The 27,948-nt window shown below is 36.0% G+C and overlaps 1 protein-coding gene across 1 annotated transcript in view; it reads right to left on the reverse strand.

The window, feature by feature from the left end:
* Positions 1–9,306: 9,306 nt before the first annotated feature.
* Positions 9,307–27,948, reverse strand: part of LOC112053108 (uncharacterized) — a 210,709-nt gene continuing 192,067 nt past the window's right edge. The window contains exons 15-22 of the mRNA XM_052887221.1: positions 26,791–26,904; positions 26,068–26,180; positions 24,489–24,672; positions 22,913–23,041; positions 22,507–22,602; positions 21,504–21,880; positions 18,378–18,621; positions 9,307–13,602 (exon numbers count right to left, since the gene is read on the reverse strand). Of these exons, the coding sequence (XP_052743181.1) occupies positions 13,511–13,602; positions 18,378–18,621; positions 21,504–21,880; positions 22,507–22,602; positions 22,913–23,041; positions 24,489–24,672; positions 26,068–26,180; positions 26,791–26,904 (1,349 nt within the window). The 3' untranslated portion in view covers positions 9,307–13,510. The remainder of the gene's footprint in view (positions 13,603–18,377; positions 18,622–21,503; positions 21,881–22,506; positions 22,603–22,912; positions 23,042–24,488; positions 24,673–26,067; positions 26,181–26,790; positions 26,905–27,948) is intronic.

A 27,948-nucleotide genomic window follows, 5' to 3' on the forward strand; every position in this document is an offset into this window, starting at 1 on the left:
CACATTGCTTAAAGCTATGCATTGGCAGGTCCATCACAGTCTTGACTATTAGATACCGTTACATTACCAAAGTAACAAGCGTGTTACTATACAGTATTGTCACTTAGTAAGGTTATACTTCAGTAAAGCGTTAAAATATCAATATTTAACCCGGCGCCAATGACGTGAATATAATTTCAAGGGCGATGACCCCGGGTTATAATGACCCGAACTTCATTAATGGTTTTTTTGGAAATTAACCAAGTCATCCTAATTTTAAAAACTGGCTGTTTTACCTCTCTTTCAAAGTATCGACTTTGTTATTTGAATGGAGCATTCCATGAAACATGTTGGTATTCGCCAATAGCGCGTCCATTCATGTGTTTTGGAAATCGCGTCCGCCATCTTGGTTTTTGTTTTTCTTTCCACTGAGAACGGCAGCAAAGCACAGTAATTGACAGATGCGGTCGTTTCTTTTATTTATTTATCTGTGGACTGTATTGTTAGTTGGTTTATTTATTTATTTATTGAGTCTGCTAGTGACTTGTACATAGTTTTACATGAACAAAAATTCAACTTTGAACTTATTAACTAACATGCACAGCGAATGTAAAGTCGTATTAACACATTCGCTGCGGTACGAGGTCAATTGACCGCGTATTCAAGAGTTAGGAGATCGATGGACCTCGTGCTGGACCACAAAAAGTTTTAGTATGAGATCAAAATACCTCGTACCGCACCAGAGGAAAGTATAGAAAAATCAGTGCAACAGCGAACGTGGTAGAGCATACATTGTTTGCAATACCACTTTTATCTAATACTAGCTGACGCCGCGCGGTTTCACCCGCGTGGTTCCCGTTCCCGTAGGAATACGATTATATAGCCTATAGCCTTCCTCGATAAATGGGCTATGTAACACTGAAAGAATTTTTGAAAATCGGACCAGTAGTACCTGAGATTAGCGCGTTCAATCAAACAAATAAACAAATGAACTCTTCAGCTATATAATATATAAAATATAATTTTATAACAATACACATAATTATATTTTACAACTTAATTTTAAGTATAATTTTCGTAATTAAAAGGAAAAAAATATGAATAATGTATTTCTGTATCTAAAACTATATAATTAAAAACTAAAAAGAAAAAATAAACCGTTTCTATTTAAATTTTTAGTTGTTTTATTTATATTGTAGGTCAAGAGACAACCGTATAGACTCCCAGAGAAAGGACTCAAATCAATACAGACCGTCAGAAGCTCCACGATTATGGAGATGGACTTTAAATTGACAAATCTGAGGCTAGATCTGGGGATCGAACCTCAGACCTTGGACCTAATGACAAAAATAATTATAATTAGTAGCCTCTACCCCAGGACTTCATGTTTAAAAGCCACATAAAATAACCATTTGACGAATGAGATACCTTAAAAATATTGTAGAAAATATATTTTTATTGAAAACAGTATCATGTGGTAATATTTTTTTCTGCATTTTAAAAAAATAATATTGAAAAATGCGGTACCGTCTGACATTCATTATCAACCCATATTCGGCTCACTGCTGAGCTCGAGTCTCCTCTCAGAATGAGAGAGGTTACGCCAATAGTCCTAGCCCAATGCGGATTGGCAGACTTCACATACGCAGAGAATTAAGAAAAGTCTCTGGTATGCAGGTTTCCTCACGATGTTTTTCCTTCACCGTTTGAGACACGTAATATTTAATTTCTTAAAATGCACGCAACTGAAAAGTTGGAGGTACATACCCCGGACCGGATTCGAACCCACACCCTCCGGAATTGGAGGCAGAGGACTGACTGGACTATCACGGCTCTGACATTCAACACTCAATACATACAAGCAAAATCCATTACAAACAAATACATTTGACGACGCCACGTTTTGTCCTCGTAGACGAAATCGTAGGCGTTTGCTAGTTCTCTATAAATGAATATAGTAGGAGATTAATTAGCCGGCAAGGTTGAAAGAATCTAAAGTAAAAAAATCTTAAAATAAGATAAAATATCTATACTAATATTATAAAGCTGAAGAGTTTGTTTGTTTGTTTGGTTGAACGCGCTAATCTCAGGAACTATAGCCCCTCTAGCCAAGTAGCACGTCGATTCTCTTTCTACGATCGCAAACGCTTCGAAAACTAGAAAGATGTATGGGTTTTCATTTGCTATCGACAGGTCACGTGATTAAGATCTGTCATTCCCATACATTTTTCTAGTTTTCGAAGCGAGGGAGAGAGATAATGATAAATAACAAGCGACGTCATCTGCTGCATGGTCCCGATAGTTGTTTCAATCAATGGTCTTCGACCAAAGCTACTACGTCTAACACCTTAAGAAACTTTCGCTTAACTGTTGTATGCTTGGATACAGAAGGCAGTGATTAGACGGCGCGTATTGTGAGGACGTTCATTACTCTGGAGTCCTGAACACCGGTTGCTTGAGCACTCAAATGACCCGCAGTGGGCGGCTTGATTTTTATTTTTAATTTTTAATAGTGTTTTTTAAAGTTAAAAACTTTAAAAAATTTAAAATAAATAAGAGAAAAAAATTACTAAACAAAATACTAAAAGCCGTAAAACTATGAATAATATTATTGTTTAATCGAAGGCTTAACTTCGCAAGAAAACTCGAGCCGGTTTTAACTTTTAATTGGAAAGCGTATGCTTGTTAAGTTGTTTGTTTTCACTTGTTTGTTTAATAAACAAGATTAAACTGAAGCTCTGGTCTTTTGTTATTTGACGAAGCTACTCGTAGTAGCGCTTGACTGGGATCTCACCTTGTGGGTTCGCTTAGCCCTCGTTCGCACGAGAGATTTTTTTAACGGACGTTAGGCTTACTTAATTCCTCGGAATCTTTTTTTTTATGTATGTTCACCGATTACTCGAAGACACCTGAACCGATTTGAAAAATTCTTTTCATTTGATTTCCAGTTAGTCCCATAGCAATCATGTCAGTATCTGGTGATGGGATCCTGGAGAAATATGTCTTCACTAAGTATTTTAAAGCGCCACAATTCAATGAAAGTCTGGTGTCAATCTGATGATGGAACCGAAGCACAGGCGAGGGAACTCCTCATTGATTTGCAGCAGTTACCTTGTGTTTGGATTTTATGAATTTGTATCGATGAGCATTTTACGTTTAGATGGGTTGTGATTGTAATTAGGGGTCTGGTGATGGAGACGAGGGACAATCTAGGGAATTCCTCAACCTTTTACAGTAGCTAGCTTTTGGGCTTGATGAATTTGTGTTGATGAGAATTTAACATCTCGATGTGTTGTGACTATCATTAGAGGAGGACTCCTTAACGTTTTACAGTAGTTACCTTATGTTTGGGCTTAATGAATATGTATTGATGAGAACTTTACATTTATTTATTTTGTGTTGTGACTGTTATTAGGGGTCTGGTAATGGAGACGAAAGACAGCTAAGGGAGCTACTCAACGGTTACAGTAGCTATCTTGTAATTGGTCTTGATTAATTTATATTGATAAGAACATACATCTAAAGACAACACAAACAAAAAACGGGGAATGATGTATGCCAGTAAAGGTTAAAGTTGAATATTTTTAAAATTGGTTTGGTTGTTTGTATCAAGGTACAAATAAGAAAATAACGTCGTGGTTTAAGGAACTTACTTTTTAAATAAAAAAAAAATCTTTACAATATTATGTGATTGTGCTTTACAAATTTAGAATATTACTAGGTAAGTTTTTGCGGTGCCTTCATTATTCATTTGGTTTGGGTAATAAAATTATAGCAGTCTATAATTTTATTATTTAAAAAAATCTCAGAAGACAGGTTTTCACTTAAAAGAAGGTCTCAGCCCTACTATGTAATGTAATGTTTATAAAACGAAAAAAAAAAAAAAAAAAAAAAAAAAATGCAAATTATTGGATTGAGCTACAGCATAATAACAGGACGGCAAAGGGTATAAATAAAATATAACAACATAAATGGCTGTCATATTTTATTATTATTTCTTTTTTGTGCCAACGACGGTAATTGGGCATTTATGGACCTGCTTATGCAAGAGGGAGAACTCTGGGAAGTTTTTCAGACAAATTAGCATTTGACTGCAAAAAGCAGAAACTATGAATAACTTCTAAGGTATAATATAATTTTCATAAAAAAGCTCAATAGAAAACTCTACCTGAGTTACTATACTATATACCTGATATAACCTAGCTTACTATTATCTAACGTTATAATGTTTTAGTTCAAACTACAACTAAGGAAGTGTCCATAACTACGTAAAAAGTATAAAACTATCCAAAATTTAGTTATTTTTTATAATAATTCTAATTAAACATGTACACGTCCTTAACACGTTCGCTGCGGTACGAGATCAATTGACCTCGTACGCCTAGCGTCTTCAAGAGTTACGAGGTCAATGGACCTCGTACGCCTAGCGTCTTCAAGAGTTACGAGGTCAATGGACCATTGACCTCGTAACTCTTGAAGACGCTAGGCGTACGAGGTCCATTGACCTCGTACCGCACCACTACAGTTTTAGTAAGAGAGGAAAGTACAGAAATATCAGTGCCGCAGCGTACGTGTTAACTTAATTAATATTACTTCGTATATACATTATTATCACCACTTTGGTAGCGCTTTTTCTGTTTTTATTCCAGACTTCGCTTTAATGTGCCCGTAAAAAAAAACGTATAAAAATCCGTTGCAAATAGTTCCTGAGATAACGCGAACAGACAGACAGAAAATGTTCTGAAAAATTCATATTTTGTACGTTGCTGTCACTAAAGCCTAAATAAAGTATAGGTAATAGTAAAAACAAATTACGTTCCTTTGATATAAGCGTCACCGACAAATTTGGCAAAAAAATATTACAATTTGATTTTAGTAAACTGTTCCTATTGCATAGAACCTTTCACACATCTCCTAAATAAACGATGTCCTGTCTGATAAGTTTATCGCGTCGATACAATCAATGCGTACTCATCTCTTTTGAACACCCTCTATAAAATACACGTATTGCTTATTTTGCATCCTTTTAGAGATCCGCAAGACGATAATAACATAATACTTACTAAATAATAAAAACTTTATAACATATACTAGTATATATAGTATATAGTGGAAGTACTGGAAATACCTCAAAAACAATCCAAAAAAATTAAAATTCTTAATTAAGACTTTTATGGTCTCAACTCTAGAGCCGCCTGCATCCAGCAGTCTTATCAATCAATCAATCAATTTATTTATTTGCACCCTATACCATACCATGACCCCTTAATGTTACCTGTCCACCTGATGAGTGGGTGGTCGACCAACACTGCTCTTTCTGGTGCGGGGTCGCCATTCCAGCACTTTGAGCCCCAAACGTCCATAGGCTTATCGAACTACGTAGCCTTCCCATTGCCACTTCAACTTCGCGACTCATTGAGCATGTAGGTGACTTAGGTTCGTCTGCGAATCTCTGATTCTGAATTTCTGATTCGATCACGCAGAGAAACTCCGAGCGTGGGTACGATGAAAGTCGCCTGTATGACGTTCATTACCTTAAATCGCGGCAAACTTTCAAGAGTGAAACTAACTGTCACCCGCACCATCCTACATGAAACGAACTGTAACATCGAAATTGCGATGGAAATGAGCGATGTCACATCGCTGTAACTTTACAGAATACAAGAGCTGATGAACTGCAGATTGAAGACGGGAACGCTGGTGAAACCGCGGGGTGTTTGCAATGTTTATGTATATTTATTATTACAAATAACTGCCTCATTGGTCCCGTGGTTAGCTGGTTCAGCTACGGACAATGAGGTCCAGGGTTCGAATCCCGGGTCAGGACAACAAAAACAAATTGGGATTTTTCTTACAAGGAAAATCTTAATAGCAGCCTGGAGTTGGGAAGTTGGCGGTGTTAGTACACCCCTGTGCCTCGGAGAGCACGTAAAGTCGTCGGTCCTGCGCCTGATCTCTCACCGGTCGTGTCGGTCAGGCGTCCCATCGGATTTCGAGAGTGAGGGAAGAGAGAGTGCACCTGTGCTTGCACACACTTGTGCACTATAATATCTCCTGCGTACATGGTTAATCTCACCATGAGATTAGCCGCCGTGACCGAAAAAGTCGGTCGGGAGCATTATATATAATTACAAATAACATAAAATAGTTCCACATAATTTATCGCTCCATTTGTCAGCGGGCGGGTGCTATAAAAGTGTAATTAAACTCGATGACGACCTATATTGGATTGTAAAATAACTATAAAATAGAAATTGTGTCAAATGTGCTCTCTGCTTATATTTATTACACTCTATATACGTTTTTAATTAGGCCTATAATATATATATTTCTTATTCTTTTCAAGTTAGCCCTTGACTACAATCTCACCTGGTAAGTGATGATACAGTCTAAGATTGAAGCGGGCTAACTTGTTAGGAGGAGGATGAAAATCCACACACCTTTCGGTTTCTACACGACATCGTACCGGAACGCTAAATCGCTTGGCGGTACGTCTTTGTCGGTAGGGTGGTAACTAGGCACGGCCGAAGTCTCCTACCAGCCAGACCTGGACCAATTAAGAAAATCTCAATCGGCCCAGGGATCGAACCCAGGACCTCCGTTTTGTAAATCCACCGCGCATACCACTGCGCCATGGACGCCGTAAAATAATTAGTATGCCTGTCTTTTTTAACCCCCAACGCAAAGAGGGGTGTTGTAAGTTTGACGTGTCAGTCTGTCTGTCTATCTGTCTGTCTGTGGCATCATGACTCCCGAACGGATGAAGCGATTTCAATTTAGTTTTTTTTTATATGAAAGGTGACTTATGTACGAGTGTTCTTAAACATGTTTGATGAAAATCGGTTGAGCCGTTTTAAAGTGGGGGGTGAGTGGGGAAGAATAACCGAATGTCTGCAAATATACTCGAGTTGGGTTTCAACTTGTGAGTGGAGAACTGTAAATAAAGTTCTACCGGAATACTAAATCGCTTGGCAGTACATATTTAGGTATTGAGGTACGTAGGTAGGTAACCTGTGGTGTATACCACTTGACCACAAAATTAAAAAAAATATAAAAAAACACTAAGTTGAGAATCAAACCCAGGACTTCTGTATTAAAAATCATAGAATTACCAACTGCGCCGAAGGACCCCTTATTTTAATAGTAAAGAAATTTTTCTATTGGACATTTCTATGAAATTATACCGTAATTTACCCACACTGTATGCCTTGCTAATTTAGAAACATGACAAACCCAAGCAAACACGGCCGCCGGCGTCACGTAGGCAGCGTAAGTAATTTTGAGTTGTAAATAACAGCTTTATTACTATAAATAATTCAGCAGCGAAAATTACCTTCCCGTGTGTATAAAATGAAGCAGCTTATAATAAGCTTAAAAATATAACATTTATCGTACTCTGTTATCATATAATATTTATTACCCTTAAAGTGCATTTTATAATACGAACGAAGTGAGTTTTATAATAGAGACAGGAGTATTTTAATATCAAGTTATGCACTGTATACTCTACTTTATCTCTACTTCTCTCATTATCAACCCATATTCGGCTCACTGCTAAGCTCGAGTCTCCTCTCAGAATGAGAGGGGTTAGGCCAATAGTCCACCACGCTGGCCCAATGTGGATTGGCAGACTTCAAATACGCAGAGAATTAAGAAAATTCTCTGGTATGCAGGTTTCCTCACGATGTTTTCCTTTACCGTTTGAGACACGTGATATTTAATTTCTTAAAATGCACACAACTGAAAAGTTGGAGGTGCATAATGATGACACATAAATACTTTTATAATGTATAAGTATCTAAGTAAGCTAAAAAAGCTTGGTGTTAAAACTGTAATAAACGTCTGTGTGCTTAGTTTTAAATAAGTTTATAAAATGGTGGTAAACAATAAAATAAACCTTGGCTGAGTTTGTTGTGGACTCTTCTCGGACCAAGGCGCGTTTGGAACCCTCGTAACTTTACTTTTAAGTTTTCGATTATTACCACCATTAGATTTAATTAAATTATGACATAATCCTTTCAAAAGTGCTTGTAAACTAAGCCTAATTGAAATAAATGAATTTTGACTTTTATAAATACACACAGACACTAGAAAACACTCAACACACAAAATATATTTTCAGTTGTGGGAATCGAACCCACGGTCTATTCTATAGTTTTAATGTTTGAAGGTAATTATTATTTAACCAAGTAGCTCGTACAGAATACCTACTCAAATCACCCTTACCTAAACCCACCCTGTAGCACTCTGTAGATATAAGCCTATGGCGATATAATTATCCGTTCCGAGCCCGGGCGAGCTTGTTCTCATGTTTCTAAATTAGCAAGAAATTTCTTGGTAGGCAACTTAGAACGTTGTTCGTAAGTAGGATTACCATGATTTACAATCTAAGAGGACAATCCTTAATGTTGAAACAGAAACTGATTAATGTCGGAGTATACCCGACATCCTCGTTGATCAAATGCCAAGCCAATGTGACCGGGGTTCAAATCCTGGAACGGATGAGATACTATGATTCTTCTAAGACATTTTGAGTGAATCTCAGCACGGAGTTGGGAAGTAGGTAATTTTATACCCCCCGTGCCTTGGAGAGCACGTTAAGCCGTCGTTCCCGTTCATTATCATTAGTATCGACGTTCGTTAATGAATTTAACATTATCACCCGCCAACCTGCATTGAAGCAGCGTGGTGGGCCGAAGCTCCATATCACCTCTTTTATAAGGAGGTAGACCTGGCCTTGCAGTAGGCCGGTAAAATAGGTTGTTAATGACGATACCAAACAACTTTCAAACCCATATGGGCTCCTCATTCACGTGCCTTTTCATTCAACTCTTAAGGTCAAAAAAGGTCTCTATTTTGATAGTGTTCCCTGTATTCTTTTTATACTTACTTAATTTTAGTGGTTGTATGCATTTTCTGTTTTGCATTCATTTGAGTTTGTATTAAACTGACAATCATTGTGGTCCAAACCACCAGTTTGACATCAATTTCTAAAATGTATCGTGTAACAAGCCAGTTTTATAAATATCGATTTAACTAGCCGATGCCCCGCGGTTTCACCGGCGTCGTTAGCGTTCCCGTGAGAATACGGGTATATAATAAAGCTTGTGAGACTCACAAATAACGTGGCTTTCTAGTGGTAAAAGAATTGTCAGTAAATCCAGAGATTACCTCCTACAAGACCACAAACTTTACCTCAATGTAATAATAGTCTGGATAATGATTTGAAACGAACAAACCCTCAAGAGATATCATCGCATACACAGAGAAATGTAAAGAATATTCTAGTGACAGTTGGGTATAAGGGAATGTATAAATAAAAATACATTTACACATATAAATTACATTTATTTCTTTAGAAGAAATGAAAACTATCAATGAGATGCACTTTCAACAATGTCATTATATTTTGTGTTTACTATTATCATTAAAATTTTAATAAAAAACATAAAAATATTCAATTATCTTCTCAATTGTCAAACATATAATTTTAATTGGTTACTATAATTACAATTTCACTGTATTTATAACACAGAAAAACGTTTTTTGTGACGACACAAATTACATGAAACAAATACACTATTGTCGGTGTTTGTCCAACTTGTTACAAACCGGGATCCTTAATCATAAGTTAAGTATTCTCAAACAATCTTACCCTTCTCGCATGAATTCTCAATTAGTAGAATATTAGCACTACGACTTTCAGACGTGTATTTATTTCATTGTAACCATCGATCGTAGCTCGTTAGATGGGATGGGTCGCGTCGCGGAATTGTCATTGGTTTCGCACATTGATTACGTCATCACTCGTAACATTTCCCTTTATTCATGTTGTGGCTTGTGTTTTTGCACTTCCAAAATGAACACGAAGGCATAATTAAGGGATTAAAATAAGAAAAAACAGTAAATATTTTTTAAGTCCACGTCCACTCACAGCATGCGCTTGTTACATACTAAGATAAGAAGTGCGTGCACATCTTTGGGTAATGACATAATTGAGCGTTCTTTAATATGGAGGGGCCCATCTAACGATTTATATCGATGATTGAAACAATTCTTTATAGTAAACAGCACTTTCTATAATGATCAATTTTAATACTAAAATTATGGATACAATTTTTCCAGAAAAATCAAATACAAAAGTTTATTAAGATAAACAAAAGTTAAAAATATAAAATCAAGTTAATAAAGTTACGAGGTTTTTAGTATACACAATCATTCAGGAATGCCTAACTTTTGGAAACCCTTGTTATCCATACAAAATTTGCAAACCAAACCATGTTTATCTCATTTTCCATACAAAATCAATACAATTACAAGCATCCATTTTGGTATGAGACTACAAGTTAGAAACTGAAAAAAAAAAACTTTTACCAGGATTAATTTATGGATAAGTATACTCACTGTGTTAGTAACAGCAATTTATGTATCAAAAAATAGGTAAAACAGTATACAGAAAGATTCACATAAACCATATACCTAATAAACGTTTTGCATTAAAAAACTAAATTAAAAAAAAATAGTAAAGATGGGAACACAAGACATATCTATTAAGTGTTAAGTCAGCCATTGACGGTCAATTATTCTCACGTTTCTGCAGCGAAAAAGACAGCGAAGACGTTTTATAAGTCGAGCCGTCATGCCCTCAGTGACCAATAGACGATCAGATCATCGTGGGTGCTGCAGAAACGTGAGAATAATTGATCGTCAATGGCGTGCATTAAGTGTGTATCCACCATTAAATCCAAACGCATACGTCATGATTTAAAAAAAATAAACCATGTAAAACGCACTACAGTTATAAGCCTCCAGCGAATTTTTTACACTATTACCAATTTATAAAAAAAAAAATGTAGGGATTTACTGTAAGCTATATGGAAAAATCCTTCATTTAAAGGGATTATGTTTTTAAAGCCCATCGCACATGAATATTGCATAATATCAGCTGTTTTTAGCCCATCAAGCTGTATTGGAAAACTTTGCTTTAAAAAACGAAAAAAATATTTATTTCGACAACCAACCAATTAATCCAAAATACATTGTGATGCTTTTGAACATAAATTACTGACAGAGGTATAATACACAGCAGAGCAATTCTGTACAAATGTACATTATTTTTTTATTCTTTACAAGTTAGCCCTTGACTATAATCTCACCCGATGGTAAGTGATGGTGCAATCTAAATGGATGCGGGCTAACTTGTTAGCGGAAGATGAAATTCCATACCCCTCTCGGTTACTACACGACATCGTACCCGAACGCTAAATCGCTTAGCCGTAGTCTTTGCCGGTAGAGTGGTAACTAGCCACGACCGAAGCCTCTCACCAGCCAGACCGGGACTAGTTAAAAAACCTAAAGTAAGCCCGCTTCCATCTTTGGTTGCTTTATCACTTACCATCAGGTGAGATTGTAGTTAAGGGCTAACATGTAAAGAACAAAAAAAAATAAGAAGTGCTGATGATGACCAATGACAATAATTTTATTGCTTTTATTTTAATTCCAACTGGTTGATAAAAAAAATCGATGAAGCGGTCACAATCAATTTCCAGACAAATTAACAAATACAAGGTTTGAAATTGTGTCCACATTAATACTATTCAACTTATAGGTAAAACGCAACTTGCATCAGTGTATACGTACCTTTATACACGATTTGGAGTCTAATGCTAGCTACAAACGGTCAATTATTCTCACGTTTCTGTGGCACGCACGACTATAATTGATCGTGTGTTGGTCACTGCGTACATGACTTGTATAGTATACCGCGTGGGTACTGCCGTTTGCTTTTCAGAAACGTGAGAATAATTGACCGTCAATGGCGACCTTAAAGCTTGCGACAAGAGTAGTGCGTTCTAGCTTAACCATCAGATTTAATTATAGTCGTTTGTTTGTTATAAATCGTATATTGAAGCTATTTAAATGAATAATCAGTCCGTATGCGTGTAGACCTATTTTAATATACTTAAGCCGATTGGTAATTTTCAACTTCCAGAGAAGCTCGTGATTTCTTACGATAATATTAAGGGTAGTACACATTTGACGCGATGCGAGACAAATAATGCCGAATACCAAACAATAACCTTTAATAATAGTCCAACTTGATAGTGGTTTTATGGTATTTTATTGACTATTGAATGTATTGCAGAAATAAAATTTTGAAAATTCCTTTTAAATAAATATTTAATTATGCATAATAGGTAAATATTTATTTTTACAGAATTTTTTAACTTGTGCTGAAAAAACTGATGTTGAAGATATCATACAGTAATTGTCGAGTATTTATTGATGGAGACGTATTTAAATAAAAGGCGCACGGTAGAATACCGCCAAGTTCAAAAATTTTTGTCTTGAATCGCGTCTAATTTAAACAAAACTAATACAAATTTAATTCTTATCTATTATGGCAACATTCTCTATCAATTATTATTTATCTGTACATCAATAACCTTTAACTATTTACAATAAATATATACAATTTTACAACAATAATAATGATTTTTATTAATATGCAATTTTCATATTCACGTCATTTTTGATTAAAAGATATTTATACCAAGGGCATATTTACAACACACAGGTAAATTAGCAGTCCTGATGATGCTTCAGGTGTTGTTAATATGCTCCCAGCATTATTATAAACAATCGATAAATTACCTATACTATTAAAATCTCAGTCTTAAGCCGTTAGAAAGAATTAGTTAAGACAACAATTTGTTACACATTATTTTTTTAAGCACAATTGACATAATATCCTCGTATAATATAATATACTCACGAAAAATTAAAACAAATATATCTATTTAGAGCAAGTTTACAATTAAGGTATTTTTTAACTAGTCTAATGCCGGAACAAGCCCAATTTACAATTCAATTATAGAACGCACCCTGTCAAATACAACAGCCGACATAGTTTGTCTACTTTTGAAGTCTGCCTGGCTTTGTATGTAGTGGATTGATGTACAGTAAAGGGTTTGACAGTTGACATTACAATACAAACCTTCAGTTTACACACACAAACTCGTTTGATCATCTGATCATTTAAGCTAAGGCCAAACTGACTTATGAAATAGATTGACTATATATATATTTTATGCATGTTAATAGCTGTACAAGAGCTTGGCATGCAACGCTGTCGTTGTAAACTTGCCCCATTAGTAGTAAAACGTTTACAAATTTAAAGTACTCAATTAAGATTTCAATTAGTTTCACCCAAACAGTACAAAATAAAATTTAGTCTCAAATAAAACAACCTATCAAATCCAAAATAATCAGATTATTATACATATTTATATATATATATTTATTATAAAACTTAATAATAAAGAGCACTTTTACAATTTCTTTATCTTTATTATAATTTCAAAGATTAACAAAAACATATGCTTTCGGAGCTGGCGAGTTGCGAAAAAAGAGATAGTATGTAATTTTTGTAACGTTTTGTCCTTTTTTGAAGTTTTTGTCCATATTTTGTCACTAGATCCACGTTATTGTAAGACTACATTTTGGTTTCTAAGTAGTGTTCAATACTATCTCACCTGCCTTCGTGTTTTTCATCCGTTGGTCTAGCGTTGGATTCGATGGGCTTCAGTGAGCTGGGCTTGGTTTCTAGCTGCATTGCTGGTACTGAGAACAAAATATAATACATTAAAGTACATACACTAAACTTGGCTGGCGCACTGCCATGCCCTAAATATTTATAACTGACGCCGCGTAGTTGCGCCCGCGTGGTTCTCGTTCCCGTAGTAATACGGGGATATGTAGCCTATAATTTTCCTCAATAAATGGGCTATCTAACACTGAAAGAATTTTTCAAATCAGACTAGTAGTTCCTGAGATTAGCGCGTTCAAACAAACAAAAATACAAACTCTTCAGCTTTATAATATTAGTATAGATTTTATGTCTATGTTAGGTACATAATATATTATTTATAGATAGCAGGGAAAACACTTAAAAATCGTCGTCATCAACCCATATTCGGCTCACTGCTGAGCTCGAGTCTCCTCTCAGAATGAGAGCGGTTAGGAAAATAGTCCACCACGCTGGCCCAATGCGGATTGGCAGACTTCACACACGCAGAGAATTAAGATAATTCTCTGGTATGCAGGTTCCTCACGATGTTTTCCTTCACCGATTGAGACACGTGATATTTAATTTCTTAAAATGCACACAACTGAAAAGTTGGAGGTGCATGCCCCGGATCGGATTCGAACCCACACCCTCCGGAATCGGAGGCGAGGTCATATCCACTGGGCTCACGGCTTGTTACTTAAAAATATTTAACAATATTACATTCGTTACATGGCACTTAAATGACCACTTAAGCTGAAACAAAATAATTGCAAGTCAGCCATTTTTATTAATATGTACATTTAGGGTTTTACTTTATATTTAACCCCTAAATGGATTAAATAAGGCGTGAAAATGCGTGAAAATGTTCAACGTGACACTTGTCAAGCTGTTTTTCATAATTGCGATCCTTTTTAGAAATAAAAAGGTCAATACGATGGGTAAACGACCGGGAAACACGAGATTTTTTATTTATTTATAAATTGACGCTTGACTTAACTAACTTGACGTTAAGTGACGATGCACTAATACAATAGAGCGGTTTTACATGGACGGGAAAGTTTGTTAATATGAGTAAAACCTGGTTTAATAATGTCAAACAAATCAAAGAGAAAATAATAAAAAAAGGCTTTATGCCGTTGTTGTTTCCGAGTTGGTGGGTTGGGTGCTGAAGAATTTAGGAACATTTTAGGTTTAAATTCTCAATTATCCAAGTATAAAACGTATTTTTTCTACTCCAATGATGTTAGATACTTTTAGATGTGTTACTAGGTCATGAAAAATGAGGCGCTCAAAAGAGGAAATTTCCACATCTTAATGTTAGTTGTGGTCAACAACTTGGAACGTTATTTAAACAAATAATACCTAACTATCGAGTTCAATGTCGAGATGTGTATTCAGGAAGTGTAAAAACTATATATACATAAATAAATAATGTAATTAAGGACAAAATTGTGCATTTGTGCGCTCAGTTTTGTAGCCTATTCGGATCACTTTTTGCGGTGATTTTGTAAGGACGTAACCGATCTATAGTACCTATAAAGTTATCAATGTTCCACTCCCATTTTGAAATCTACTCAATATAAAACCTCAACCATATCACAATGCTTTTCATTACTACAGGTCGTTTGGTAATGTTCATTACCACACGGGTAAACCGTGCTGCAATGTTTTTTTTTTTTAATTTTTATCAGTTTCAAAGCATTGGCTTTTTTAAAAAATCAGGCTTCCTTATAAGAGATAAAATCTGGGAGGCCATGCCGAAACAAAATCAAGGAGGCCAAGCTGATATAAAATCGAGGAGGCCATGCCCAAAGCCAATTATAAGTAAGTAGGTATATTATTTACCACGATTTGTTAATTCTTTTATTTATTTTATCATGGTTGTAGAAGAAGTATTGTATGCCACTGCACGTAATTAGCCATTAAATGACAGTGGCATAAATAACAGTTATTTTTCATTTTTTGCACTGGATATGATAAGGTCTCGAGTGTCCAGATCCTTAGTTTCGTGATAATCTTTCACTAAAGACCCTTAAAGTTTGATAATTGATGGTGTTTTCTGAAGGGTTCCGCGAAGATAACTGAAATGGCTGAAGATACGAATAAATCCGCGGAAAATATTACTAAATATACGCATTATACTTTGAAAAATACTTTATTACCAAGCCACTAGAGTCCAACCTCCATAATTTAACTACCTTACTTAGTATGGTAGAAGAATAGGCTGACAAACTTTTAGCGTTCTTAGAACTAGGTATGTCTAGCTATTTTTATATATTATACAAAAAAACTCGTAATTTCCGCATCTACGATGGACAATGTACTCACACACGTGCGTTTTATAGAAACGAACGTCACAAGAAATTTGGTTCCAATCCGACACATTGACAAATTAACTTGCGTATTCGAACGAAAAAACGACGCATGCTAATTGGTCCATTAGCGTATCGTGTCGTGTTCCGGCAAGCGCGTGATTGGTCCCCGTCACAGCGTACGATGGTAATTGGTTCAGGCAAACTCACGCATTGATTATCATTTTGCCGACATCGGATCGGCGTGGAGTGATAAATAAAAACAACCAGTACGGCACCGGGTCTTTACCAATGTTTTTTTTTTTTAATATCTAGAAAATTATATGCAGATATATCAGTTGCGACGCGCTGTAAAGGTGGGTTTAAACTAAACGAACAAAGAGTGTGAGAGATAGAACAGGAGCAATTTTTCTTGTTCTTTTAGTGAAGAATGTGAACGGAGCGAGCATTCCTAGAACATTCCATACATCAAGGGAGCGGGCATTCTCAAAATTTTCCATAAAATCATCGCAAACTCTGACAGAACAACGGGATTATGCTTTATCTCTGTTTATACTAAGATCATTTGAAGGGAGTGGGCATAGACAAAGCATTCACTCGTTTAATGTAAATGCGCTTTTAGTATTCGTTCATCTGTTAGTTACGTCATCCACCCATATTCGGCTCACTGCCGTGCTCGAGTCTCCTCTCAGAATGAGAAGGGTTAGGCCAATAGTCCACCACGCTGGCCCAATGCGGATTGGCAGACTTCACACACGCAGAGAATTAAGATAATTCGCTGGTATGCAGGTTTCCTCACGATGTTTTTCTTCAACGATTGAGACACGTGATATTTAATTTCTTAAAATGCACACAACTGAAAAGTTGGAGGTGCATGCCCCGACCGGATTCGAACCCACACCCTCCGGAATCGGAGGCAGAGGTCATATCCACTGGGCTATCACGGCTCCTGTTGTCATCTGTTAGTTATATTAACGAAAACACAAATAACACGAACTCAACGTATAGTGATTCACAAAATTGTCTGACATTTAAGTCGGTCCTTAAATCCAGGCAGACATGCAGAAACCAGACGGCCTAGTGGCAGTTTGATACTGTTACTATCGCGTTAACGTAAACGCGAATTTCTAAGGAATTGAAATAGCGCCATTTAGTGACACTACTGTTTCAATTCCATATAAATTCGCGTTTACGTCAACGCGATAGTAACAGTATGAAAATATTGAAAACTCCCACTAGGCACACAGGTGCTTCTACGCAATAAATACGATTGTCAATAATTCCAAAAACATCGCCTTTGTAAGCTCACAAAACAACCTCAAACGAAGGTAAACTAAAACAACTAAGTTTTGGACATTACCTCTAAACTTTCTGTTACAATAAAGTTCTAGATTTACTCAACTAACCCACTGTATTGCAACGTGGAATGTGTTTCGCTACTAAGTTCAACGAACTTCTCCAAACTAAACACCTACCTTCTATTTCAGAAATGTGCCACGTTTTGTTGATTCTGTGCGTTTCAATCTCATTTAAGATGGAAATTTCGCGGTATAAACAAAATTAATGTATTAATCTTAAGCGAAATTACTTCCTGGGTATTACGTACGTAGTACTTAGTCTGATTTATTTATTAGCTTGTAGATTTTAATAATTAATTACTTTTTCTATAGTATAATTAGCTTCCAAGCATTTTTGCATTATCTGATGCAAAAATGATTCTACAAATAATGTGATAGATAATGTCTAAGCAATTCACTAGTTTTTTTATACGAGAAAGTGCAAAAACATGTAATAGTTCTAACAATATTAAGTAAAGGGGTTTCTTTTTTGACTGGAGTTAGTAAAAACCTACTGAAATTTTATTTTTATTTAAAAAAACATTCAACAAAACAAGTAACTTTACTGTGTACTCATACTGTAATTTTAAGGATACGTAAAAACATTTGAAATTAGTGTGTTCTACCTTAAGTACCGTTTTATTCGTACAAGTTTGCCCATGACTACAATCTCACCTGATGGTCAGTGATGGTGTAATCTAAGATGAAAGTGAACTTGTTAGAAGTAGGATGAAAATCCAGACCCCTTTCAATTTCTACACGACATCGTACCGAAACGCTAAATCGCTTGGCCGTACGTCTTTGTAGGGTGGTAAACTATCCACGAACGAAGCGTCCCACCAGCCAAATCTGGACCAATTAAGAAAACCTCAATCGGCCCAGCCGGGGATTTAACCCAGGACCTCCGTCTTGTATCCACCGCGGACACCACTGCGCCACGGAGACCATCTTTACACGTGTAAAAATTACGAAATTAAATGTCACGTGTCTCAAACGGTGAAGGAAAACATCGCGAGAAAACCTGCATACCAAAGAATTTTCTTAATTATCTGCGTGTGTGAAGTCTGCCAATCTGCATTGGGCCAGCGTGGCGGACTATTGGCCTTACCCCTCTAATTCTGAGAGGAGACTCGAGCTCAGCAGTGAGCCGAATATGATAATGATGAGTTACAGACTTACCACTAGTTTTCCTATGCGGCAACGTGCTAGTGCCTCGGTCCAGGGAACTCTTGTTGAAGTAAGCGCTGGAGTTCTCGGCGTTCACTCTCACTGGTGGGGTGTTGGTTCTAAACTCCTGCATGACTCCCGCCTCTAAGTGGTAGGGATCGATTTCGGGCATCTGCGCCAGATGCAGTGGGTTCCGTAGCCCGCTGTATATCCCTGGTGGGTATAGCTCTGGCGGCATACATTGCTCCACTGGCAACTGTGGACATAAAGCTGTTTTAATGATGACAATATATTTTTTTTTTATTCTATACAAGTTAGCCCTTGACTACAATCTCACCTGATGGTAAGTGATGATGCAGTCTAAGATAGAAGCGGGCTAACTTGTTAGGAGGAGGATGCAAATTTCACACACCTCTTTGGGTTTCTACACGGCATCGTACCGGAACGCTAAATCGCTTGGCGGTACGTCTTTGTCGGTAGGGTGGTAACTAGCCACGGCTGAGCCTCCCACCAGCCAGACCTGGTCAAATTAAGAAAATCTCAATCTGCCCAGCCGGGGATCGAACCCAGGACCTCCGTTTTTGTAAATCCACCGCGCATACCACTGCACCACGGAGGCCGTCACAATATAGGGTTTAAACCGTTTTTTCAATGTTGTAACAAAGATGCAAGAACATAATTTTTTTTAGGGAGTTTTGTCTCGATGGAATATTTTCTTACCTACTTCTAGTTTTCTACTAATTGATGAGGATTTTGTTTAAAAAGATATACCAAAAATAAATAGTTGTAAGACTTGGCCTTTGCACGACCATGCACCTTTTTTGAGAGGTACCTTCAATGCAATTTTTTGGACTTTTGGACAAACTAAATTACGTTATAACGGTATGAACGTGTCCTTTTTTAACCCCCGACGCATTAACGTGTCAGTCTGTCTGTCGCACCATAGCTCGTGAACAGATGTTGCGATTTCAATTTATTTTTTTATATTATAGATAACTTATATGTGCGAGTGTTCTTAGATGTTTGTTGAAAATCGGTGGAGCCGTCTAAAAGTTTGGGGGGGTGAAAGTGGGGAAGAATAACCGAATGTCTAAAAATATAAATACTCGAGTGGGGTCTCAAATAAAAGCGCACTGAAAGAGGATATTGATGACTTGATCGAGAGTGTAATTAATATTTTCATGACATTTGGGGGTTTTTAAAAATTTTCAATTTTATTTCTTATTGTAAAGGAGAATGCCAGATCCTGACCCAGTCCTAACTCGGAATTTTGCGGAAAATGTAGATATACTAAATATATTAAATTTTTAAATAATTGTTTTTTAATAAACCATTTTTACTGTTAAACTCCGGAATAAAAATCTGCCAAAAAAAGTTATTATATCCATTACGTTATTTCCTCATAGCTGACATTGTTTACTTATTTTTTAAAAACCTTATTTTCACCTTAGGTTCGAGCCCTTTAGAGCGTTTTTAGTGCATTTTAATTATTTTATGTTCAAAATGGCTAGAATCCAGAGCTGCGAAGTCAGATCAAAATGTAAAAATAAACTGTCATAACACTGTCAAACTATCAAAACTCATAATAGACACCTCGGAGTAATTTGAAAACAATAATTTTTTTTTAATGTATTGCATGTGCTAAGTGCTTCTGTATTTACAAAAAACCAATCATGACGCTTTATCGTTATTTATTTCATAATAAACTGCACATATACTTAACCTTAAAATCAAACTTCAACTTGGATTTATTTTTATACCCCTAGTTATAAAGGGTTAAAATGTAATATTTGTTTAATAGTACAAAAAATCCAATAAAATGATATATAATATATTGTTGCAAATAATTTTTTTTTAGTGGGTCAAACTTCTATACATTGTCTGGCATTGTCCTTTGCCTCATAAACACGTATAAAGACGTCTGAAGATAACCGAAAATGGGAAAACTTGGCGTTTTAACTAACATGCGCCATTTTAGATTTGTATTTACGAGTATATTGTGATAATGAAATCGGACTGAACGAAGAGAGACTGCAAGTAATTTAGATAATTACAAACTCGACTTCGTTACGATTGTCAGACATAAATAAAGTAAAAAGTCGTCCCTTGAGATATTTGTCATTGTAACTAACTGACGTTAATAGGATTCTGTACACTGCAAACAAATAGAAGATTTTATTAAATTGTCCCTAGTTCAGCAGAATGGTTATTTATTTTTTGCTTTTTGTACTTATCATTAATGCCTACTTTATATTCTACATTGTCGCGTGTACTTAAAATAGCTATAAATTTTATAAAATACTACGTTTAGGAATAGAAAATGTTCTTTGTTCTAAAATACGGTCGTTTTAAATATCATATAATACAATATAAACTAAATTAATATTATTCACAAATACAGGGGCGAATTGATTTTAGGTTTGGTATGTAACCAACGTTGGGCAACGGCAAACTGCATCTAAAAGATTATACTTTTTTTAATTTAATTACTAAAATCACATCATAAAATTGCTCAGACCAATTATTGTATAGGACCTGCCTCGCTAGACGTTACTTTTCTGTCAAAGTAGAATCGATGTTAAATAGTTGTAATCGTGTTTGTCGGTTAAAGAGCTCCGTAAAAATACCTTTTTGTGTAATTGAATTGTTTAAAAAACGGGCAATAACTTCTAGTTTAGTATAAGATATATACCAAATCTAAGCTCGTTTTCTTCAGAAAATGACAGACAATTTTGTTCGTGACTATGAGTGCGATACAGGTCCTTCTATAATTGGTCTGAGTAAAATTGACACGTACACAATATTTGTCCTTTTATTTAGTCACTATATTTTATTCACCATGATATAGTTACTAAATTAATAATTGATTTATTAATCCACCTGCTGATAAAATGTTTCTGACCAACGTTGGCCATAAGAGTAATCCAAGTTAAGTTACAGAATATATATGTAGTTAAGTAAGTAAAAAGTAATCTAAGATTAGTTAGTTATTTCATACAAAAAACTAAAATCAGAACTCACATATCTATTGGTTTAAATGTACCTCTACTACTGATCTTTAACATAAAATACTATTTAAACCAAACGAAGACATTCATTAAGCCTAATGCTAAAAAAAAAACTAAAATAATAACTCACCAATCCACTAGTATTCAACGGCAAAGAGTTTTTATACTTCAACCAATTCTCGTACACTTTGTCATAAGACGCTCTGCATTCATTTGGTCCAACGTTGGGCATGTGTCCAACGTTGGGCGGATAGCCTTGCATAGAGCCAAGGTTCGGCATTTGCATTCCATGTTGGAATTGATGTACTCTGAAGTCCAACGGTCTAACTTGGACATATTGGCTGCAAGGTTCCGTATGATCGTAATGTCTTTCACAGCTGCCGTCGTATTTGTCGTGGTCTGTCTTAGAGAGGAGCGGTCTTATTGAACTATAGTCTGTGGCTGACGACTTGTTCGAGCAATTGTCGCTTATTTTCCCCTCTATTGGTATTATATCCGGATTCTTATCTGGTGACAATGGAGAAATACATTTAATCACTCGTACAGGGGGCCTAGTGGCAGTTTGATACTGTTACTATCGCGTTAACGTAAACGCGAATTTCTAAGGAATTGACATAGCGCCATCTAGTGGCACAACTGCACAAATGTTTCAATTGTATATAAATTTGCGTTTACGTCAACGCGATAGTAACAGTAAGAAAATATTGAAAACTCCCACTAGGTAAACAGTTCGTTATATGTAGGATGGTGCGGGTGACAGTTCGTTTCACTGTTGATAATTTGCCGCAATTCACGATAATAGTACGTATTATGAATGTCATACAGGCGACTGTCACCGTACCCATGCTACCGGAAAAACTTTAGTTTGCGATATTGTAAGAACGTTGATTGCCTCATTGGTTTAATGGTTAGACTATGTGTTTTGGGATCACGAGATTCTTGGTTTGAGTCCCGGCTTATGAAATATTAGGCTCTTATTACTTCCAAGGTATTCTCTGTAAATAATCTCAGCCTGATGATGACATAATTGGATGATGTGCATGGACCGTGTGTAGACTAGGTATGGCAGTATGATCAGAAAACGAACCTAATAGCTACTTTGTAAAATTGACTTGAATTAAAAATCAACTCACCTAAACTATCAACACTTTCACACTCGTTGGTGCCAGTGAGGGGTATGTTCGATATCTCGTCTTGTTTTCGATGAGTTTTCTCATTCTTGATGTTATCTGTAAAAAAAAAAACATTGTAAAAGTTTTACTCTCACACTAAGTAAATTATGTACACAATTTTAATCCTCAGATAGAAAGGTCTCGATATCGATACAAAATCAAACATTTCCTGGACTAATTCTAAATTCCTAAGCTAGATTACCCCCAATGGAGCGTGGTCGGCCAAAGTTTCACATATTTCTCTCTAATAACAAAGGAAGTTGTAAGAGAGGTTATGTGGAGGAAGACTATTTTAATAAATTATAATACTACAGGGCCTTTATGAGTAGGCTATCAAAATAGGCTGAAAATAACGATGAATACTCACCCTCTCTCTTGTTGCAGTACTTCCAGCAGAAGACGAAGGCGGAGACCGCAGTGACTCCCGCTATGATGGCCACGGCGCAGAGAACCGTCACCAGTACCGTTGTTAACTCCACGCGGACGGGGACGTTGGCTAGAACAAATGTTTTGATTAGGGTGCGCTCAGACGACAAAATGTAACGGGCGTTTTTTCTTTGGTGTCTAAATATATATACAGTGATGGGTTCATACAACCGTTTATATGTAATAACGCCTAAATAAAATGATGACAATTTAACACGCATTTTCCAGTCATACTTCTAGTTTATAAAAAGCGGACTTGAGAGCCAACAAACTCAAGAAATCGGATGCCCAAGATCGGGCAAAGTGGGCGAGATTATGTCGGAAAGCGGACCCCACATAGTGGAACCACGCTAGGGAGAATAAGATGTCTAAATTTTATACAAATATAGATACAGTACCTATAATAGCAGTGGTCTTCTATATATAGTAGGTTTAACTAACAAAAATAAGACATTGACGTTGATAATATTATATTGATAACTAGAAGTGGCAAACGACTTCCTGCACGTGAAAAGCGTTGAAATCTACCTCTTGAATGGCTGAATCTATTGGTATCCGTATGAAAATCCGTTCAGTAGGTACTTTTCGAGTTTATCGCGAACAGACAGACGGAACGGAATATTGATGTACAATATATATATAAAAGTATAAAATGATCCGAAATATAAAACAGAAAAATTTCCTCTGTTTATTTTGAACCAAAACATACCTTGCGGCGACGCGCGACTAACGCTTGGTTATCTGAACATACCATTAAACTTCATATGTAAGTAAATCAGTTCAGAAGGTGTAACATTTAAAGACCTATAAATAGATATAAAACACCTACGTGTTAATAAAACTACATTTGGAAAATTACATAAACACTTAATAACGCAGCCTTAATTAAATATAAAGCAGCCATCTTGGAAGCGCCATTTTGAATTTATAATCTGTTATTGATTTTTTATTTGATAACTGTATTGATAACTAGTTAATTAAAGGCACAATCCGGTTAGCACAAGTTATTTCCACGATTCATTTTTTTCATTCATTTTTGAATGACACGCTAGTGAATAGTCGGTTTATTTACATTTAAATTAAAATGATAAACGTTGTAAATCACTCCATTAATGGCTACGTGTCACGGTTTTACGGGAATTTAGTTATCGATTATATATATACTAATGACTCGTCAACGAAACATGAAAAACATTGGAATATATTTCATTTGCAACTTTATTTTGTCATAGTACCTATCAGATTAAATGAAAATCATGACTGTTTATACTAATAGTTGAGACCTTAATAACTCATCGGTAAAGGAAGCAGGAAACATCACCGAGAGCTCGTGGTTCGATCCCCGCCGCTGAACTTTTATCATACCCACTAATCAGACTCATAAATATCACACACAGTGTAATTAGACTAGTAAAAGAGAAATGGAAATATTGAATAGAATAATTTAAAAAAAAACAAATGGCAAGAATATTCTTTTTTTAAAAATAAAAAAATATTTTTTTTTATAAAATGCAAACCTGTGTGCCTTTGTGGATACTTCAGCAAACTGGACGACAGTGTGAACGGTTCACTCAACCCTTTCTTGTTGTACGCACGCACGGATATACCCACAGCGTTGGTGCCAGAAAGACCCCATACTACGAACTGTGGATCATCGCTGCTTATGTTCCGAAGTAATAGGCCCGTCGTCATGTCGTATACCTGTGTAATTAAAAAGATATACGTATATTATAGTACATTATGATATAAGTGCGGTAAGTTGAAAAATACAGCCATGATATCAAAGCGCACGCATGTCATACGACGTTTTATAACGCATTTGCGTTTGAAAAAAATACACACATAGGGAAGACACAACTTAAGTTTAAAGAGATGGAACATAGATCGATAAATTAGAAATATCACAGATTTAGAGATACATGAAATACAAAGCCCAAATGAAATTTTACCACACAAATTCACAAAATATTAATTAATAAAGTTCAAAGTTTAATGAATTACGGTCGGAATTTAATGGCATGTTATTATTATAACTAAATAATAAATAACGATATGGATAATAATCCTACCGCCTGAATTTTGACCACAGTAACTAATATCACCGTATATTTTAGCATTTAATTTAATTTCGTTATTATAACGCATTACAATACAGTACAGTACACAGGTGCACTCTCACTTAAACTCATATTTTGATGATAAATGTTTGAGACAGGGAGACTAGACAAATCTTACTAAATCCTCTTAGAGGACACTCTAACATACTCGTAAGTATTATTCTTGTAAATTGTTTATTCATAACTACAGATTAAAGAATAGAGGCGAATAGACAGCACGGAACACGACAGTGTCGCAGCTCTTCCGAATACAAAATTCAAAAACGAATACATTCTCGAGTCAGTACGACATGAAGCGTCGCATCAGTAATTTTCAATATAATTCAAGAAAAAATGGCGTCTAAATGGGTCTTAAAATATTTTATAAATTGTTCACAAAAACTAGAAATAAGATGGAGTATTTTTTATTGGTAATTATTGATTATAAGGTATATTAATTTACGTAATTGTTGTTAGTGTTAAATTTTGAAATACAAATTATGAAAAAAGTTTGTCTATGCGGATGTCAAGCTGACGTTTGGGTTTTTTTCATGGGTTTCACCGGCTTCATCACGATGCTTGTAAAGATTCATTCTTTATTCTGTGTACATAATGTTTTTGCGTTATAGCTAGAAATTTGCAAAGCTAAAAACATTTTGATATTATCTATATTTTTTTATCTTCAATAAACCACGAATGGTTCATTCAATTCATTTACAAAGCCTTAGATTTAGTCCATTTCTTAATTTTTAATTATAAGCGGACACCTGTGTGAAACCCTACCCTATTCCCACCATAACCTACCCTATCCTACCCTAAATATCATATAGCCGTCTTGAATGAAGATTTTGTTATAAAAGGGTACAATAGAACACCAAATGATATTTATACTTTTATTTTTTCATAAAAGTATGGTTTGGTATTGGTATGGTTATGGGAATAACAAAAAGTTCAAGTTTTCTAAGAAACCTCAACAAAATGTTTTCGTAAACAAACTTACTTGCAACAAAAACGCCTGTCGAAGTCCACCGTCGTGTCCTGGCACGCAGCCGAGTGTCAGCGAGTCGTATGTTACGTTCATTATCTCGCAGTTTTTCACCGAGGATGGCTTTTCTAGGGAAATAATTCAATTTGTAGATCCAAAATTAATACTTCATTTTATCAGCCGCTAAACTGGAAGTTTTTATTAAACGTAAGCTTATAGAAAAGTCGTATTATAGTGTCAATGATTACGTAAACGACAAAATTGCTTGGAAATGAAATGTATTACATGACAGCTTACTTATATAACCCTCCCGTCCCGTCCGAACCCTCGTATCTTTAATTTTAAGTTTTCGAATAACTATTATCACCATTATCTTAAGTTTAATATTATGACGTTTCGAAAGAGCTTGTAAACTAAACCTATTTGAAATAAATGAATTTTGACTTTGAAGAGATAAAAAAGTGTAAAATTTGATATTTTATTATATTATCAATCATATGCTTCCTTATAGTCATCATTATCATCATTAACTCTAATTCGGCTCACTGCTGAGCTCAAGTCTCCTCTCAGAATTAAAGGGTTTAGGCCAAATAGTCCACCACGCTGCGCTGGCTCAATGATAATTAAGAAAATTCTCACGTGTGCAAGTTTCCTCACGATGTTTTTCATAACAATTCTTCTATTTTAAGTGGTAGTCCTTATTAAGTAATTTTATATTAAACACTGGCTATTATTTACCTGCCGGTAATATGTGGAACAGGCACGGTGTGTTTTGGCGACCCACCGAGTTGCTGGCGGTACATTGGACCCACCCGTAGTCGGACGAAGTGTTAACCATGTACAAGTATCTGTCTAATACAATAAACTGTGTGTTAGCATCACAGAACTAGAAAAAAAAGGGGCCACATGCAAAATTAATGTGGCATTTTTTTTTATTTTTTACAAGTTATTTTGACTACAATCTCATCTGGTCGTGAGTGATGATGCAATCTAAGATGGATTAACTTGTTAGGAGAAGGATGAAAATCCACACCCCTTTCGGTTTCTACACGACATCATACCGGAACGCTAAATCGCTACGTCTTTGCCGTCAGAGTGGTAACTAGCCACGGCTGTAGCCTCCAGCTAGACCTGGACCAATTAAGAAAATCTTAATCGGCCCTGCCGGGGATCAAACCCAGGACCTCCGGCAGTCGAACATCATCATTCACCAAGCAGCACCAATACCTGTGAGATAATGTTAAATTCTTTAGCAACCACTATCAAATATAAATAGTAATGACCGAGAATGATGGCTTAACATGCTCTCCGAGGCACGAGGGTGTAACACCATCAATCCTGACTAAGATTTTTTTCAGAAAATTTCTCAAAAGATCATCATATCAGATGAACGTTCACTGCAGGACATAGGCCTTTTGTAGGGATTTCCAAACATCACGATGCTGAGCCGCCTCAATCCAGCGAATCCCTGCGATATGCCCCGCCCATTGCCACTTCAGCTTTGCGACTCGTTGAGCTATGTCGGTGACTTTGGTTCTTCTGCGGATCTCCTCATTTCCGATTCGTTCACGCAGAGATACTCAAAAGATAGTAAAGCTAAATATTTCGCCCGTCGTACGGTCGGCTTCAGTATGCTTGTGGCGTTCGAGTCATTCACATTTCTTGTCGTGTAATTCTTTATGGGTTACTTGGGATCGCCGGGGAGAGTGACTTAAGTGGAAAAGGGGAGTGTTTGTTAACAGTCAAAGGGACCCTTAACCCTACACACAACGTTCACAAGTGCGTGACTCCACTAAATTTTCATTCTCTGCCATTCTAGAGTCATATTTTGGTTACAGTTTGATTTGTTAATTAAGTTGTCCTGACAAATATTGTGGAACCTTTCGACATTGGTTT

The sequence above is a fragment of the Bicyclus anynana genome, chromosome 18, assembly GCF_947172395.1.
Source record: "Bicyclus anynana chromosome 18, ilBicAnyn1.1, whole genome shotgun sequence".
Taxonomy (NCBI): Eukaryota; Metazoa; Arthropoda; class Insecta; order Lepidoptera; family Nymphalidae; genus Bicyclus; species Bicyclus anynana.